Below are 18,062 nucleotides of genomic sequence, written 5' to 3' on the forward strand. Positions count from 1 at the left end.
TTTTCCTTTTGCAGTCCTTCCATAACTTCCATAACCTTAGCCGTTAGGGAGTTACCTATTCCAATCAGGCTTGAATAGAGACCAATGGTCTTGCCTTCACTGCCCCTACACAGCCCTCCAATACCAGATGGGCCTGGATTCCCAACAGTACTCCCATCAAAGTTCAACTTAATGTAGTCAAACATTGGAGGAGACCAAGCAGGGCTTATATTAGAATTATGGAAATCAGAACTAGCCACTTCCTTCCATTTGTTCATTATATCACCTGTTGAGAAATCGACAAATATCTTCCTAGATTTTACCCACTGAACCACTCTCACCATAATGGTTTCAATGACATCTTCTCTACTTCTTTCCTTGTCTAGGAATGATCTTGCATTTCTTTCTTCCCATAAAGTGCAGCTCACAGCTGCCCTTACACATCTCCATAATACTCACTCACCCCCTTTTCTTTGGCCATCTCAAGAAAGTAGAAGCAAATAAGCTTTGCACATTAGTCGGGGGAGACCGCCTGCACCCAAGCAACAAGAAAAACCATTCCCAAACAAAGGTTGCAAGAGGGCAGGAAATTAATAAATGAAAGCAAGTTTACACAAAACACACCAGTGTGGGGATAAACACAAATTAGTCCTTTTCCTTTGGAGCAAATTGCAAGTATTAATTCTTTCTAGGAAGACTTCCCAACAAAAACCTCCAATTCTTGGAGGAATGGGATTACCCCAGACTTCCTTAACCGGGAAAGATATCTCTGAGGAGTCAAAAGGTTGGATCAGGGCCTTAAAGAAAGAAGCACATGAAAATACACTAGAGGAGGATAGGGTCCAAATACGATTGTCAGGTTTAGAGGAATGCAAATTAATCCCATTAAGGATAGGAATCAAGTCCAGAACCTCATCAATTTCTAAATCCCTCACACCCCTCCTCAATCCCAAATCCCAATCAACACCATTCCTCGAGTTTGAAGGAACCAGAAAAGAGGACACAAGTTTATCTTTATATCTTGATAGGGCAAAAGTAGAAGGGGAATTTTCTTTCAGAGAGAAGTTACCCACCCACACCTGTTCCCAAAATTTTATATGATTTCTAGAATAGAGGTCATACTTGATAAAAGGTAGGAAAGATGGGAGGATATAGCATGGATAGCCTTCCAAGGAGAGGCTTTGGTAGCCTCGGTCAGTAACTCAACATCCCAATCGTCGATTGGAAGCCCATGAATGCCAATCACTATCTTAGCCCAAAGCTTGTTCTTATCCATAGGAAGCCTCCAAAGTCATTTTCCTAGTAGAGCCGTATTCCTCTCTTGTAAATTGCCTAGACGCAACCCGCCGAACTTCTTGCTTCTACTCACCATTTCCCAGTTTACCTATGGTCCTTTTTCTCCTCCCTTGGTTCCCATAAGAAGTCCCTCATCAACTTTTCCAATTTTCTGCTCACATTCACTAGCATCTTAAAGACAGACATAAAGTCCTTATCCATAGGAAGCCTCCAAAGTCATTTTCCCAGTAGAGCTGTATTCCTCTCTTGTAAATTGCCTAGACCCAACTTGCCGAACTTCTTGCTTCTACTCACCATTTCCTAGTTTACTCTATAGTCATTTTCCCAGTAGAGCTGTATTCCTCTCTTGTAAATTGCCTAGACCCAACTTGCCGAACTTCTTGCTTCTACTCACCATTTCCTAGTTTACTCTATAGTCCTTTTTCTCCTCCCTTGGTTCCCATAAGAAGTCCCTCATCTACTTCTCAAATTTTCTGCTCACATTCACTAGCATCTTAAAGACAGACATAAAATACATAGGTAGATTGGCTAAAGTAGCTCTTATCAAAGTGATCCTTCACCCTAAAGACAAATAACTTTTCTTCCAAGAAGCAAGTTTCTTAAGAAACCTTTCAACTATTGGATCTCAAAAACTGCTCTTTTTTGAATCGTCCCCCAAAGATATAAGCATACTTCAACGACCTTTGTGCCACCTCACATCCCAAGATATTCACATACTCCAGCATCTCCATTTCTTCCATATTAACACCCATAATACAATTCTTGTTGAAGTTCACCTTGAGATTGGAGATTAGCTCAAAGAATTGTACTGCCCACTTGAGATTCCTAACCCTATTCCTATTACCACCTTCACAGAACAACAAAGTATCATCTCCAAATTGCAAATGAGTACTTGGAGCACTACCCTGACCAACCTTCCAGCCCCTCAACAACTCAAGTGAGTCTGCCCTTGCAATAAGCATTCCGAGGACCTCAACAATTAGAGTGAAGAGAAAGGGAGATAGGGGATCTCCTTGTCTAATCCCTCTTAAGGTTGGGAAGAAATCCACCATAGTTCCATTCACCAATAGGGAGTAATGATAGGTCTTAAGCATCCTCTTATCCATTTACACCATCTCTCTCCAAATTCAAAATTCTTCAAGATTTCCACCAAGAATGACCAACCCACCATATCATTAGCTTTTTCCAAGTCGAACTTACAATCAAAGCCTTTTTTCCCAACTCTTTTGTAATCCTCCACACATTCATTGGCAATTAGGATTTGGTTGGTGATTTCCTACCCCTTACAAAAGCACCTTGATTTGGAGAGACAATAAGAGGGACATAGGACCTTTGCTATAATTTTATAGAAACTAGTCACCAAGCTAATGGGTCTAAACTCACGAGGATGAGTTGCATCACTTTTCTTTGGCACCAAAGTAATGAAGGTTGAATTAAGGCCCGATTAATTACTCCTCTTTCATAGAACTCCTCAAGCACTCCTAACAAATCTTCTTCTAGAATGTCCCAACAATCTTGGTAGAATGCCATTGTGAAGCCGTTAGGTCTCGGAGCTTTGCATCTATCCACAGAAAAGGCAACCTCCTTGATTTCCCCTACTCAAATATCCTTTCCAACTAGTTCTTCATTTCCCTTAGGATCCTCAACAAATCAAGGCCTTCAAGACAAACTCTTTCATTCCAAGGTCTTCTATAGATTGATCTAAAATGTTCTTTAAAAGCTTGTGCTATCTCACCTTGATATGTTAAGGGCACCCCATCCATAGAGCTGACTCGAGGAACTTAATAAAATGATGGATAGTAGGAAGAGAGGAAGTTCCACTTACACACTTGTAGTTTGCAGATGACACAATCCTGCTTTGTGAAGGTGGGGACATAAATTGGATCAGGAATTTAAAATTGGCAACACAACTCTTTGAGCAGATGTCTATTATCAATGTGAACTTTGATAAGAGTTGTATGGTGGGAGTGAATTTGGAGGAGAGGGAAGTAAGTGATTATGCAGGTGTGTTAGGCTGTGCAATCTCGAATTGGCCTTTGATTTACTTAGGTCTCCCCTTAGGAGATAATCCCAAGAATGAAAGCTTTTGGAACCCGATATTGGAGAGATTCGAGAAAAAGCTTGCTTCTTCGAGGAAAAATTATCTATCATTGGGGGGGGGAGAGTCACTTTGATTAGGTCTACCTTAGCTAACCTTTGTGTTTATTTCCTGTTAGTGTTTTAAGATTCCTACAAAGGTTTCTAACATTGTGGAAAAGTTAATGAGGGATTTTTTTGTGGGAGACAGGACAGGAGAAGAGAGATCATAGGGTGAGTGTGAGTTGGGAGGTGGTAACTAGATGTAAGAAGTTAGGAGGTCTTAGGATTGGGAATATCAGGAAAAAGAAACATGGCATTGCTGGGGAAATGGTTGTAGAGGTTTTCGTTGGAAAGGGACGAATTTTGGACGAAGATAGTGGTTAGCATACATGGGTTGGAAGACAACGGCTGGGATCCTGAAATTATGGCAAGGGCTACAACTACTTCTCCGTGGAAAGCCATTCATGATCTGCTTTTAGTTTTCTCCCCTTGAATCAGGTATGATTTGAACTCAAGTAATCAAATAAAGTTTTGGGAGCAACCTTGGGTTGGGGACTTACCTCTGATGGACCGATTTCCCTCTTTGTATAATCTGTCAAATTTGAAAAATGAGCCTATATTCTCTTTCTTAGTTCCTTCAGAATCTACTTCTGGTTTTGGGTGGAACTTGGGCTAAGAAGGGCAATTAGGGATACGGACTTGGGCTGTATTTTGTCTCTGTTAGCCATCCTTGAAAATGTTTTATTGGACCCTAATAAGGAAGACACCAGATTTTGGACCCCTTCCTCCTGTAGTTCTTTCTCTTGTGCCTCTTTTTTTTGAGACCTCAATTTAGCTTCCTGTTCCTCTTGGGTTGTCCTTCCCTATTAAAGAGATTTGGAGCAAGCCTATTCCTCCTTGGGCTGGTAGTTTTTGTTGGGAAACTTTCTTGGAAAGAATTTGCACAAATGACTTGCTTTAGAAAAAGAGACCCAATTCTTCTTTACTTCCCAATAGGTGTACTCTATGCAAAGTTGATGGGGAAACTGGTTACCACCTTATGGTTACTTGTCCGTTTACTAAAACTGTTTGGGAGTGGGATTTCTCCCTTTTTGGGTGTATTTGGAATCCCTTTGTGAGTGTGCGAAGTTTGTTCTCTCCTTCGTTCTTTAGATGGCCTAAGAAAAGAGGGAACATTATGTGGAGAAGCATCAGGGCAGCAGTGTGTTGGTCCTTATGGGAAGAGAGGAACTCACGAATCTTTTCAGACAAGGAAAGAACCATGAAAAACTTATTAGAACTAATACACTTAAGGGTAGCTCACTGGCTGGAATCTATGGAGCTGTTATCAGATTATTCCATGGCTGATTTATTGAGAAATTTGAAAGAGATAGCTACCTCTGCCCATGGTAAGAGGATTCCTAGGCCCTATTGGTCCCCTCCTCCCTTTGGATTCAAAAATTTGAATTTTGATGGTAGTTGCTTAAGGAATCCAGGGCCTTTTGGGATTGGGGGAGTGTTTAGGAATGAGGATGGGGTTATTACTGCCATGTTCTCAAGCCCAATTGTAGAGGGTGACTCTCTTAGGGTGGAGATTCTTGCAGTTCTGGAAGGAATTCAAAGAGCAATAGAATTAAACATCAAATGCTTGGTCCTTGAAGGTGATTCGGAGGTGGTGATTAGTTGGCTGAAGGGAGACAACAATGGTTTGTGGAGCTACAACAATGAAAGGAAAAAAATTCAAATGGCTGAGTAGGGATATTGAGGTGAAGTACAACTGGGTGAAGAGAAGTGCTAACTCAATGGCCAATGGGTTAGCCAAGCAACGGGTGTTTAGGGATTCTTTGTCTTGGCTAGTTTTTAGTTTCTTTCCTTGTTTTTTGTTGATGGGGAGTTATGATATTTTACCTCTCCTTTTGTTTTAAGCTAGTTTTTATTTCTTCATTAATAAAGCTTATTGCTATTGATCAAAAAAAAAAAAGAAGAGAAGAGGAAGAAGAGAAGAGAGAGATATGAAAGCCAAAAGTTCTAGCTGGTGGTGGAAGATTTAGATTATATAGGCTATGGAGACTGTACAAAATAAAAGGGGAGAAAAAGACATAAATGCCCTTTGTCGAATATAGTACAAATTACATCACTCCCCCTCAAGTTGGGGCGTAGATGTCAATCATCCCCAACTTGTCACAAAGATTATAATGCCACAATGAATTTTATCCCTTAGTAAAAAACATCTGCAAGTTGTTCCTTAGAGCTAATGTATGGAGTGCACACTTGTCCTTTCTCAGTTTTCTCTCTGATGAAATGTTTATCAACCTCAATGAGCTTGGCTTTATCATGGAGAACTGGGTTGGCTGCAATGTTGATAGCAGCTTTATTGTCACACTAAAGTGACATAGGATCATCAAAGGAAAATCCCAATTCACCCAATAGGTTCTTGATACACAATAACTCCGCAACTCAATGTGACATAGCCCTGTATTCTGCCTATGCACTTGACCTGGTCTGCACACTCTGCTTCTTGCTTCTCCAAGTCACAAGATTTCTTCCTACAAAGGTACAATAGCCACTGGTGGATTTCCTGTCGTCCACTGAACCAACCGAATCAGCATCTGTGTACACCTCTACCCTCATATGTCCATACCTCTTAAAGAGAAGGCCTTTCCCTGGGAATTTCTTTAAGTATCTGAGAACCCTGTTTGCTGCCCATAGGTGTGCCTCCTTGGGTGCATGTATGAACTGACTGAGGAAACCCACAACATGCAATGTCAGGCCTGGTCATAGATAAATAGAGAAGTCTGCCCTCAAGTCTTTGGTACTGCCTTGGATCTTTCAAGGGCTCACCACTACAGTCCCCAAGTTCATGATTGACATCCATAGGTGTATCAAGTCTTTGGTACTGCCTTGGATCTTTCAAGGGCTCACCACTACAGTCCCCAAGTTTATGATTGACATCCATAGGTGTGTCAACAGGTTTAGCTCCTAGCTTCCTTGTACCCTTCATAAGATCTAGGGTACTTCCTTTGCTAACCTTATCCATGGTGTATTTTCCTGCCATATTATAAATCGAATATACAGAATATGAAACTCTTATTGTTATTGTTTTGCCAACATCAATTGGCATTTTGACATGGGAAATACAAGTGCCTTGGTTACATCTATATTATTCTTCATATTCATCATCTTTAACATCAACACCTTTTTGGTTCTCTCTCTCTTGTGTTGATAGCTGTTTGTTGTGTAGTTTATCTTATACCCATTGGCATTAGATGCTATCCTTCTGCAATGCTCAGTTGTATAAATTATCTTTTGGGCCTTTTATGTATGAATAGCATCATTATATGCATGCTTAACATGCACACTACAAGGGGGACTCCATGAGGGCAGAATTATTAGCTGCACTACAAGGGCTACAGTTTTCTGTACAGCTAGGAGTGGAGCAGCTACTAATAGAAGGTGACTCTCAGGTGGTTGTGGGGTGGCTACAAAAATCAGATACTACAGTTTGGTGCTTCAAAAATGAACTTAAAAGATTCAAATGCTTGACGAGGAATTTGGATGTTAGAATACAATGGGTAGGGAGATCTGCCAATTCTATGGCTGGTTGTTTAGCCAAGCAAGGGGCAAATAGGGAAAATCTGTATTGGGCTCAATTGTAATCCTTTTTAGTTCTTATTGGGTTGAAGAGGTTGCAGCTCGTACCTCTCCAATTGTATTCTGTAACAGTGGTTTATTCCATTAATAAATTCTTCATTTTTCATGCACACTCTTGTTTACCTAGAAAAAGGAGGTATGTAAACTTGTATATTTGTACGTAGTGATGAGAAGATAAATGCATTTGTTTTTTGGATTTTTTTCCCTGCATTCTTAACTTAGGTTTTTCTCTTATTATATTACAGGAAAAACGTTTTCACAACTGGCTGGAAAATGCAAGAGACTGGGCTGTCAGCCGAAGTAGATTTTGGGGTACCCCTCTTCCTGTATGGATTAGTGATGATGGAGAGGAAAAAATAGTCATGGATTCCATTGCAAAACTTGAAAAGCTTTCTGGTGCTAAGGTTTGGCATAGCTATGCTTTTTTATTATTTTCTTCTATTTTTATTCTTATATGTAAACAAAAATTGTTTATTAATATATAAAGCAGAGCACTTATCTTTTCTGCTATTAACCAAATGCAACACACATACATTTTCACTTGTTAATCTATCTAATGATATCCACATCCACATCCACATCCACATCCACATCCACATCCACATCCATCCAAGCTTTATCCTGAATATAAGGGGTCAGCTACATGACTCCTGTTTCACCATTCCATTCTGTTTAAATCCATATCCTTTTTTAAATAATTTGTGCTTCAACAATTTTTACTACTACCCAAGTCCTTTTTGGTCTACCCCTAGTCCTCTAGCTTCTTCAACTTGCAACGAATCTAATGCAGGAGCTGAAGAATCAAATTTGGAAATTTCTTAATTTTTTTGTATTTTTGTATATTTGGGCAGTATGGGTATTTTCGTCATTTTAACTAGTCCTGTGTGGGGCCTGGGCTATAACATCTTCTTTCTCTAGTTTACTGGGGCTTGTCTTTCAATTTTTTTTTTTTTTTTATTTACATTAGGGTGGAAAGTTATTGTGTTTCTTGGTGCACAAGACAAGGAGTGACATTTTTGTAATCATGGTAAACGGTATTTCGGGTCACAAAGTCGCTTTATAAATAGATGTATTCTCTTCTTTCTGAAGCTAATGAATGAATGAAGATTTCTTTAGAGCTCTCTTTCTGTATGGAGTGATTCCTACAAACCCTAGAGTGATTCTAGGACCCCTTGGAGTGATTCCTTGGGATTTCTCTCTCTTTTCTCTCTCTACCCCTTCTTTTCTCTCTTTCTGTGTTGTGTTAGTTTGTTCCAGTCCTACTGCATCGGAATCACTCCTTACAGGTGCTGTTGGTGGTCTTTTATGCACATGACCAAACAATCTAAGTCTACTTTCTCATTTTATCACCTTTGACTGAATTTCTGATCCTATCTTTTTTTTTTTTTTTTTTCACTCACCAATTGCAGCATATGCATTTCTGCCACACTTATTTTTTGGGTATGTTGCTTCTTGACTGCCCAACACTTTGCTCCATACAGCATAGCTGACTTTACAACTGTTTTGTAGAAATTTCCTTTTATTCTAAGTGGTATTCGTCTTGTCATATAAAGCTTCAAATGCACCCCTCCATCTTGCCCATGTTGCTCTAATTCTATGGGTGACATCCTCCTCAATCTCCTCTTGGTTTTGAATTGTCTTGTCAAACTAAGGTATTAGAAAAGGTAGGTCACTTTGAGTTATCTCTTGATCTCCAATCCTAAGTTTACCCTGATTTGCACTATTATTATTATTATATTTATATATTACATCCATATGTATATCAATTTATTTGTAATATATACAATAGATGGGGGTGAGGCTAAAAATAGCACCCAAATGCATTGCAATTTACCACTCTCAATACCCACAACACAGGGCACTTGAAGACAAAATTCCTTCTCTGAAGTCTCTAAATGCAGACAAAGCCTAAGCCTTAGCCTGGTCCATGAGATGGCTGGAGCATTTTCCTTATATTCAAATGAAAGGCCTTTGTATTCTTTAAAAGATCTTCCAAGTTTTGTTCTTTCCACATTGCTCCAAGATGGGCAGAAACTATGTTCCATAAATTTGCTCCCCCAATTCTTATAGAACAATCCAACGAAGAAGAAAACACAGCATGGAAGGTGCTGTAGTGCACCAACAGAGAAAGGAGAAATTCCACATGGATTAAGGAAGAAGTATTTGGACAGTCAAGGAATATATGATTGACTGGTTTTTCCTTCTTGTTGCACATGTTGACTGAGATAATTTGGTTTAGTCATGTGTATTGACCACCACTGAGGGGTGGCATGGTGCAAGTAGATGGCTCTAAAAGAGCAAGGGAAGGAGCAAAGACAACATGGTCTGTTAAGTGGTAAGAAATGATCTGATAAGTTATAAGTTGACAGAAAACCTTTCTCTTGATAGAGCACAAATAGTTGGGATTTGGGCTGAATTTATTTTCATTCTGAGGACCTTGTCAAGGTAAATCTGCATATAAAGGCTTGTACTTTAGGAGTGAAACATGTTCCCCAAACACAATCAGCCTCAACCACATGATCTTTCTTCTTTTGTGTGCAGGCTCAATCAGATGGTTTTTGATTTTATGTATTATTGCGAATTGATTGACCTCTTGTATAGCTTTTCTTGAGGGGAGAGGCATTTAAGTCCTCCCTTCTAGGTTTATCTCTGTGCTTCATTAATAAAATGTAACAGCAACCACCCTTCCACTGGGAATAATTTTTGGGGTTAAAAAAGCCTCAACCAATAAAAGGAACACATTGAGGAAATGCAAGGGCTGAGCTATGCAAGATTTATAATAAGTCATCTGATCAATCTTAGGGCATCATTAGGGTATGTATATAAGGGGCAAGTTACGTGAAAAGGATGAGGATAAGGAGAGCCATTTGATATTCATTTGCAACTGGGTGTCGGAGGAAGGAGATGAAGGGTTGTCAAGGCGACGCCTAGGCGTGTAGGCGCTTTTTGGGGCTCGCCTCGCCCAAACGCCATATGGTCTCAAGTGATTGTATATAACCTTTTTCCTGTTACCTGTTTGAATATTCTTTTTATATTATAAGTTTATAATATAAGTATAGACCTGATGCACCGAATCATTATTTTTATTTTTTTCATATTATAATAAGTTTTTATTAATTTCTAATCTTCTTAATTGGGAGATATGATATACGAAGAGAGTTCGAGAGATATCCTTGTCAAGGTTCCAAGTTGTATGCCTCTGAAGAACAAAGGGAAATCAATCACATACAAGGTATGCTTTCATCTTCTTCTTCTCCTCCTCCTTCTGGAACAAAAAACAGGGGCTCCGCCCCTTCTTTCGTCCTCCTCTTCTCTTTGTCTTCTACTTCTGGAATAAAAAACAGGGGCTCTGCCCCTTCTTCTTTTTCTTTTGTTGAGCAAAAACAGGGGCTCCCCCTCCTTTTTTTATTTTGGAACAAAAACAGGGGCTCCGCCCCTTCTTTCCTCCTCCTCTTCTCTTCATCTTCTACTTCTGGAACAAAAAATAGGGGCTCTGCCCCTTCTTTTATTCACCATTTCACTATTTTCTTCTTTTATTTTATTTATTTTTTCACCATCTTTTCTGGGTCTTGAACAGGGGCTCCGCCCCCTTCTTTGTTCTTAACTTCTTGCATTTTTCAGCTTTTTTTTTTGTTCTCATCATTGGTGTCTGAAACAGGGGCGGATCCCTTTCTTTTCTGCTTCATATTTTTCTTTTATTTTAATATTTTTTCACCAGCTTTTCTGGGTCTAGAACAGGGGCTCCGCCCCTTACTTTTCTTCTTTTGTTTTAGTAATTGTTCTCATCAAGAACAATGGGTTCCATCACCTAGGTGCCTAGGTGCTCCGTGCTCGCCTAGCCTAGCCTTGGCACCTTGAAAACTATGGGTTTCAGGTTGAAGGTTAGCTGGCCAAAACGATTGAAGTTAACAAGATGGGGTTGGTTAGACTAGAGGTATGTGACATTCTAAGTGATCACATGCTGGTGATAAAGAAGTTGTCAATAACTTATTAGACAGTTGTCACTGTCTACCTTCTTCATCCAGAAGAGCTTGACATATGACAGTAAATAGTGGCAAATTGATCCTCCAATGGAGGCCACTACCATCCACCACATTGTAGCATGTAGGTAAACCTAACCCACACTAATTGTGCAAGGGAGGAGAAGACGATGGTGGAGATGCCTGATGGATCAATTATGAAGACTTCTGCTTGGATGAGACATCTAGTATTGAAAATGTAGATATGGTGTAGCAAAGTGAGGTGGACAAAGCATAAGACTCACTTGGTATGGAGATACTGTTTACAAGGGAGGTACAAGAGGAAGGTGAGGGTAGGGACAGGAGAACAAGTATTAATATATGGAGAAGAGAGTGCCAGGGTGTCTAGTTAGGGGAATAAACCCTGGAGATCACAATTGTAGAGGCAAGAGACCTACCACAGGGTGTACATGAATGGAAAAGTCATCACTACTCAGTGTTAGAGGTGGAAGACAAAAGAAAGGAGATGAAATGACAGGAATTGAGATTTAGAAGAGTTCCTGGAAAAGATATTGAAGGAGGCTCAACCTTGTCCAGTCTAAGGGCACTTACTTTCAGAATTGACAGTGAGCCCAATCCCTTATCCTTTTGATACTCGTTCTCTTCAAGGTAATCTCAACCCTGTCTATCTTTGTTTGCCTTGCTCACAGCTGTTGGATCTTGCAGTTACTCTAGGTATACAACCTCTTTGCTGCCTAGATATTGAAATGACAGTTTGTTTGTTTCTGAAACAAACATAAGAGATGAACTTTACAGAAGAAACATAAGGGATGAGATGGAGGAGTGTAGTGCTTGGGAATAAGAGGAAGGAGAAAGGGTGTGGAGAGTTGTTCAGAAGTTACTTGAGGAATTGTTGGAGGTAGAAAATTTAGAGGTTGACTAATGAGGGGATTAGGAGTAATGACTGTTGTATTGATAATTCAGTTGAAACCCTCACCAAACCAAACCTATAACCATGTAAAGGACTTCTAATCTTTAGACCCTCTTCAAGTCTTTGCAAATCAAATGGGGTTGCACTTTGCATGAAACAAAGTTATATTCTTGAACTTGAAGGGAAAGAAGGGGGTGAGGCAAACATGAGAAGAAAGAAGCAAAATGAGGTAGAGAACTTTAAGTGCAACATTTCCTATGTGAAGCAAGAGAGTGGGAGAGGGCTAGTAGGCAGGGAAAAAAATAGGACAGATGATTAAGAAGGGGGTAAACTTAAAAATTGATTATGAGCATAGTCAATTGGCACATTAGAGGTTTGGAAAGTGCTAGAAAGAGGCTTATGAATAAGCACTCCATAAGAACATATCAAGATCTAGTGCTTATCCATTCGATCAAATTATAGGATGTGGATAGTAAATGGGTCTGAAACATAACGACGAGATTTCAATTAGAGCTGGGTGAACCCAAGAAACTGTTTGATAAGTTGGAATATTGTGGGACAGAAACAAGGAAGAAGAGGGTTTAGGACCAGGGAGATTGGTTTTGAGGAATTCTTTATTGTCAGGCAAGTGGCTTTGGAGGTTCCCTTCAGATATAGACAAATTATGGTAGCTGTTATTAAAAACATTCTTGGTCTTTCTTATAGGCTGGGATGCTTATTTAAATGCTACATCCACTTTGGAATGTCCTTGGAAGTCTGTTGCATGCATGTCAACCTTCTTACCTTAAGTGTTGATGTCTCCTCTGGAAGAAAGGAGAATTTTGGGAAGACCTATGGTTGGGGGATCTACCCTCAAAGGATAAATACCCTTCCCTTTATGCTCTAGCAATTACAAGAATAGAACCATTTAACAAATGGTGATGGGTCACCCTTCAGGGATCTCTTGGGAATCATGGGCTAAGAAGGGGGGATTAGCATCGGTGAAATTTTGCTAGTGATGGATCTCTTACAGTCTCTTGAGAATGTCTTTGAGAAGCCTTTAGCTTTAGGACTTAGATGTGGCTACAAGTAATATGGCAGAAGTGATTATTTACATTCTGAAATACATTTTTCAGCATAATTTCTGCTAGTTTTTTTGTCCACTTATGGAACAAAAGTGATTTAAAAATTCTCCTGCATTAGTGAAGAATGTTTTTGGAGATTCCTTCTGATTTATATAAAACATTATGTTGCTTAATTTTTTTATCTCTATTTATACTGATATTCTTTTTGTCATTCTACTTTCTTCTGGTGCATAGGTGACTGACCTGCATCGGCACAAGATTGACCATATCACCATTCCTTCCAGTCGTGGTCCTGAATTTGGTGTTCTTCGCCGTGTTGATGATGTAAGTGTAATACTATCTCTGCGCTTTGTACATACAATCTGGTGCTATGATCATATTAGCCTATTGTATGTATCTTTTTGATTGTAATTTTAATGCTTCTAAAATATGCTTTTAGTAGAAACGGAAGAGCATATATGCTATTTGGCCATATAATTGTAGTAATTTTCTTGTATATATGAAAATCTGCAGTCTAAAGTATCAAATCCATTTGTACTAGTAGTTTTCTCACTAGAACTTGGTTCAAGGTGGATCATCATCATTAAGCCTTGTGCCAACTCTATGGGGGTTGACCACATGGATCCTCTTTTTCCATTCTGTTTTGTTCAGTGCCATATTGCACAAAAAGACAAATTGGGATACATGACAATGAGAGGTTGGCAAACATTTTAGTGCTGTCTGCCAACCTGACACATCCCTCCTTTATCCGGGCATGGGACTGCGGTTTGAGACGCGTGTAAACCAATCTCACATAGTCACACTTGGTTCAAGGTGGATACTTTAATATTGTCATGTTTTTATGTTACAGAAATGTTGCTTGTTGTATGGTTCTGATTCTAGAACCCAATGTAGCCTGATGCGTGATCAGCTTGTCTTTGCAATACACATTTATCATTTGGTTGGGCAGCTTGAGTTTTCTCATATAGTAGGCATGGTTCTTAAAGGTACCAAGGCGAGGCTAGGCGACAGTGGGGCACCTTGTTGTCTAGTCGCCTAGGCGCCCATCTAGGCGATGGATTTTTTTCTGTATAAAACATAGATCATAAGGTAATTCCCTAGGTACCATAACCATATTTCCTTAATAATTATTTATAAGTTTCATCAGTAAAGTATAGAGTTCATATTGAAGTATAGAAAAGTAACATATTCATGAGAAGAAAAAGGAGGAAAAGAAAATTTAAAAAATATAGGGGCTGAACCCTTATTTTTGATATAGAGTTCATGTTGAAAATGTGTTGATTAGACAAAATTTTAAGTTCTTCCTTACTCATTGGTTCAGGTTTTGAAATCTTTGAGGGTTCAATACAGCATTTAGAGGTGTTTGTGTTGATTAAACCCTAACAAATAAGAAAGTAATAAAAAGAAATTAGTATATAAACACACAAAATGAATATTTTATTTTAATGATGTCTATTCTATAATTATAATGTCAAAAAAAAAAATAAAGAAGTATTTTATAATAGAAAGTACAAAACTGCTTGGTGATTAGGTGAGGCGAGCCTCAAAGGGTGCCTAGGCGTTGTCTTGACAACTATGATAGTAGGTTGCAATGTTTTTATATCCAGATAAGATTTAAACGTGAAAGCTCACATAGCTGGCACTTTAGTTGTTTAGTCTGTGAAATAGTAAAAAAAAAGGATCCTGAAAGCATTCTCCTTTACTAGTTTGACCATCCGATTGAATCTGAGTCTGAGAGCTCTTTAAATTAGAAAAATGTTGTGATTCTACAAGGAAAATCCAACAATACAATAGTAGGTCTCATAGACAATAGTTATCTTCCCTTGGAGGAGAGCAAGGTTTTAGATAGGATGAGCAATAAGGAACAAGAGCAACTCCAAAAAGGAAAGGACAGTCTACAAGCACTCAGAATAGTGAGGAGGTAGCAGAAGTTGGAGAGTCTGTTAAAGAGAATGAGGAGAGAAAGAAAATCAAAAAAAAAATTGGTTAGAGGTGGAGAGATTAATTTCTGATATTGTGGGAGATATTGAGTTAAGTGGTTGGGAGAGAAAAAAAGGCTCCCAAATAAGGAACTATCAGGTTTAAAGAGGGGTCTACTGATAGCTTGTAATTCAATGAAGATTATCAGTTGGAATGTGAGAGGTTTGGGGAGTATATGGGAAAGAAGGGTAGTTAAGGATCTTCTGAGAAGAGAGAAGCTTGATATAATAGTGTTGTAGGAAACCAAGTTAGCAGGCTAGATAAAAGATGCGTGAGAAGTGTGTGGAGATCAAGAGGAGTAGCTAGATACAAAAAGTCCCCAAGGACAATGAATGAGAGAAAGAAAGATGGAAGAAAACTCAAGAAGGATTCAGAAGAAGTACTTTTAATGGAGATCCCTTGGAGGTTGAAGTCAAGACCTAAATGGATCAAGAATGTGGGTGGGAATATTAAGTACTTTTATGCCTTGGCTAGTGGGAGGAGGAGAAAGAATTTTGTTGCTAAGTTAGAGTTTGATTATGAAGAAGTCACAAATAATGATGAAATAGCTAGGCGGTTTGTGGATCATTTCAAGTCAATACTAAGGAGTCCCTTGAATAACACGTCCTGTGTTTTAAAAGCACAAGGTGCAAGGGCCAATTTATGCTTGAGGTGAGAGGCGCAAGGCGAGGCGCACACCTTTTTAAAGCAAGGCGCAAAAATACAAAAAATTACTAAAAAAATAAAATGGTTAGAAAATTCAGAAAAAAATGCCAAAAATTTCAAAAAAAAAGCAAAAAGATATTAAACATAATATTAATAAGAAGTATAAACTTAAATTTTAAAATTAATGGTTTAAAAAACCTATTATCTAAAAATAAAATACATAAACATAACATGGAAAGCATATTCAAATGAAAATTTAAAAATAAAATCAAACATATAAAGCATTTTCAATTTGAAAATAAACTTGGATAAGAGCTATGTGGTGGGTATAAATATGATGAAAGGGCTATTGAGTCTATGGTAGAGTGTTTGAAATGTCCCATTGCTTCTTGGCCATTATCCTATCTAGGTCTCCCTCTGGGTGCTAACCCAAAGGAGAGTCTCATTTGGACTTCAATGTTTGATAGGTTTGACAAAAGGCTGGCGTTATGGAAAAAGAGTTATATTTCTCTAGGGGGTAGAGTAACCTTGATAAGAGCCACTCTAGCTAACTTGTTGGTTTATTACCTTGGTGTTTAGGTTCCCCTCTAGGGAGGCTAAGAAGTTGGAGAAATTAATGAGGAACTTTAATTGGGAGCTGGAGGAAGAGAAAAGGGATTACTTAATAAGGTTAGAGCAATGTTTTAAAATGCGGAGGCGTGATGCGAGGCGTTCCTCTACCTAGAGGCATGAAGAGTAGTTCAGAACACAATAGGCATAAGCCTCCTTAAGAGATTGGGGGGGGGGGTTATGAGGAATAAGGAGGAAGGGGGAATCTCATTTTTCTTTATTTTTAATAAAAATCTTTTGTATTAAGATGAATAAAGTGCATGAGGCGTACGCTTTCGAGGTGTCAGTGCCTCTAGCATACGCCTTAGGGTGTTTTTGGTGAGCCTTGCCTGGAGGCGTGCCTCCAGGCATACACCTCCCATGCCTTTTAAAACACTGGGTCGGAGATAGTGTGCAAGAGTAATGAAGGTGGTTTGAAGATAAGAAATTTGGTTCTTAAGAATGTAGCTTTGTTGGGGAAGGGGGAGTAGTCATGGAGATGGCTTTTGGAAAGAGAGAGGTTGTGGCATAAGGTGATAGCTAGTATTCATGGTTGCTTGGAGAATGGCTAGGATGCTGCTGTATCATGTTGGGCTACCTTGGCTACTCCTTATAAAGAAGTTCACAATATTCTTCCTCAATTTCTTAACTCCGTTAGGTATGATGTTGGTTCTAGGAATTCTGTTTCTTTTTGGGAAGATGCTTGGGTGGGTAATTCAGCTGTCAAGGACCTTTTTCACTCGCTTTATTTCATCTCCTTGTTCAAGTATAAGATTGTTTCTAATTTTCTCCCTCTCCTATTCCCTCTCTATCCTCAAGGTGGAGCTTTGGTTTTTGTAGTGGTTTAGGGGATAATGAACTTGATTGCGTTTCAAATCTCCTTCTTGTTCTTTGTAATGTCTGCTTGGGTCCTTACAAACTGAACAAGAGGATTTGGTCCCCCCATCAAAAAGGTTCCTTTAGTTGTGCCTCCTTTTTTAAGTCCTTTTGTTCTTTCTTTATATTGTGGGCTTTTCCTTTTAAGGAGATTTGGACGAGGCTTTTTCCCCCTAAAATTGTTGTGTTTTTCTAGGAGGTGTTTTATGGAAAAATAAATACTTTGGACTAGTTGCAGAAGAAAATGCCTTTCATGTGTTTGTCCCCTGATTGGTGTATTTTTTGCAAAGCTAATGGTGAGGACTGCTTCCACCTACCAAGGTTCTAAATATCGATATAGGCCGGTACACCCAATGGGGCACATCGGTCTGCATCTTTGGCTGCCTCTTCTTTCTTTTTTAGTTTTTTTTTTTTTTCCAAACTGGTTTGGGGGGTCGGTTTAAGGCCTGTCTACCCCTTGAAATAGGTCGAACCCTGAAACACTCACTATTGGTGCATAATGGAGGGTCACTGATACAATATGTATCAGCTGATACACCCCAATATGTTACAAAATTTTAATCCTTGCCTCTTAATAATTTCCTGTGCATTTGTTATAGCTATTTCGGATTTGATTTTTGGTTGCAAGTGGAACCTTCCTGGAGATGTAAATCTGTTGTTTGATCCATCAGCTTTTGTGTGTCCCACAAATAGAGGGAGAGTTATGTTGAAATGTATTATTGCAGCCACACTTTGGACAATTTGGGAAGAAAGGAGTACAAGAATTTTCCAACAAAAGGAATAAAGCCTCCTAAATGTCAAGGAATGCATATTGACAAGGGCGATTCATCAGTTAAGAACTATGAAATCATTCCAATTGTTTTCCTTTGATGATCTTTGGAGGAATTGGTCAGCTATGGTACATAGCTCTTCCAAGAAGGAAAGGGTTACTGTAGTGTGTGTGGACTCCTTCTTGAGGATGCGTAAAGCTGAATTTTGATAGAAGTAGTTAGGGCAACCCTGGCCCTTCTGGTATAGGAGGGGTGCTGAGAGACA

At 39.1% G+C, this 18,062-nt stretch overlaps 1 protein-coding gene across 1 annotated transcript in view; it reads left to right on the top strand.

Annotated features, from left to right (window-relative positions):
• The window catches only part of LOC104589945 (tRNA synthetase class I (I, L, M and V) family protein), a 78,863-nt gene that overhangs the window by 14,010 nt on the left and 46,791 nt on the right, over nt 1–18,062 (top strand). Inside the window, exons 9-10 of the mRNA XM_088896294.1 lie at nt 7,230–7,388; nt 13,173–13,262. Coding sequence (XP_088752420.1) covers nt 7,230–7,388; nt 13,173–13,262 — 249 coding nt within the window. The remainder of the gene's footprint in view (nt 1–7,229; nt 7,389–13,172; nt 13,263–18,062) is intronic.

The sequence above is a fragment of the Nelumbo nucifera genome, chromosome 1 (genome assembly GCF_055504915.1).
Source record: "Nelumbo nucifera cultivar China Antique chromosome 1, China Antique-T2T, whole genome shotgun sequence".
In the NCBI taxonomy this organism is placed as follows: domain Eukaryota; kingdom Viridiplantae; phylum Streptophyta; class Magnoliopsida; order Proteales; family Nelumbonaceae; genus Nelumbo; species Nelumbo nucifera.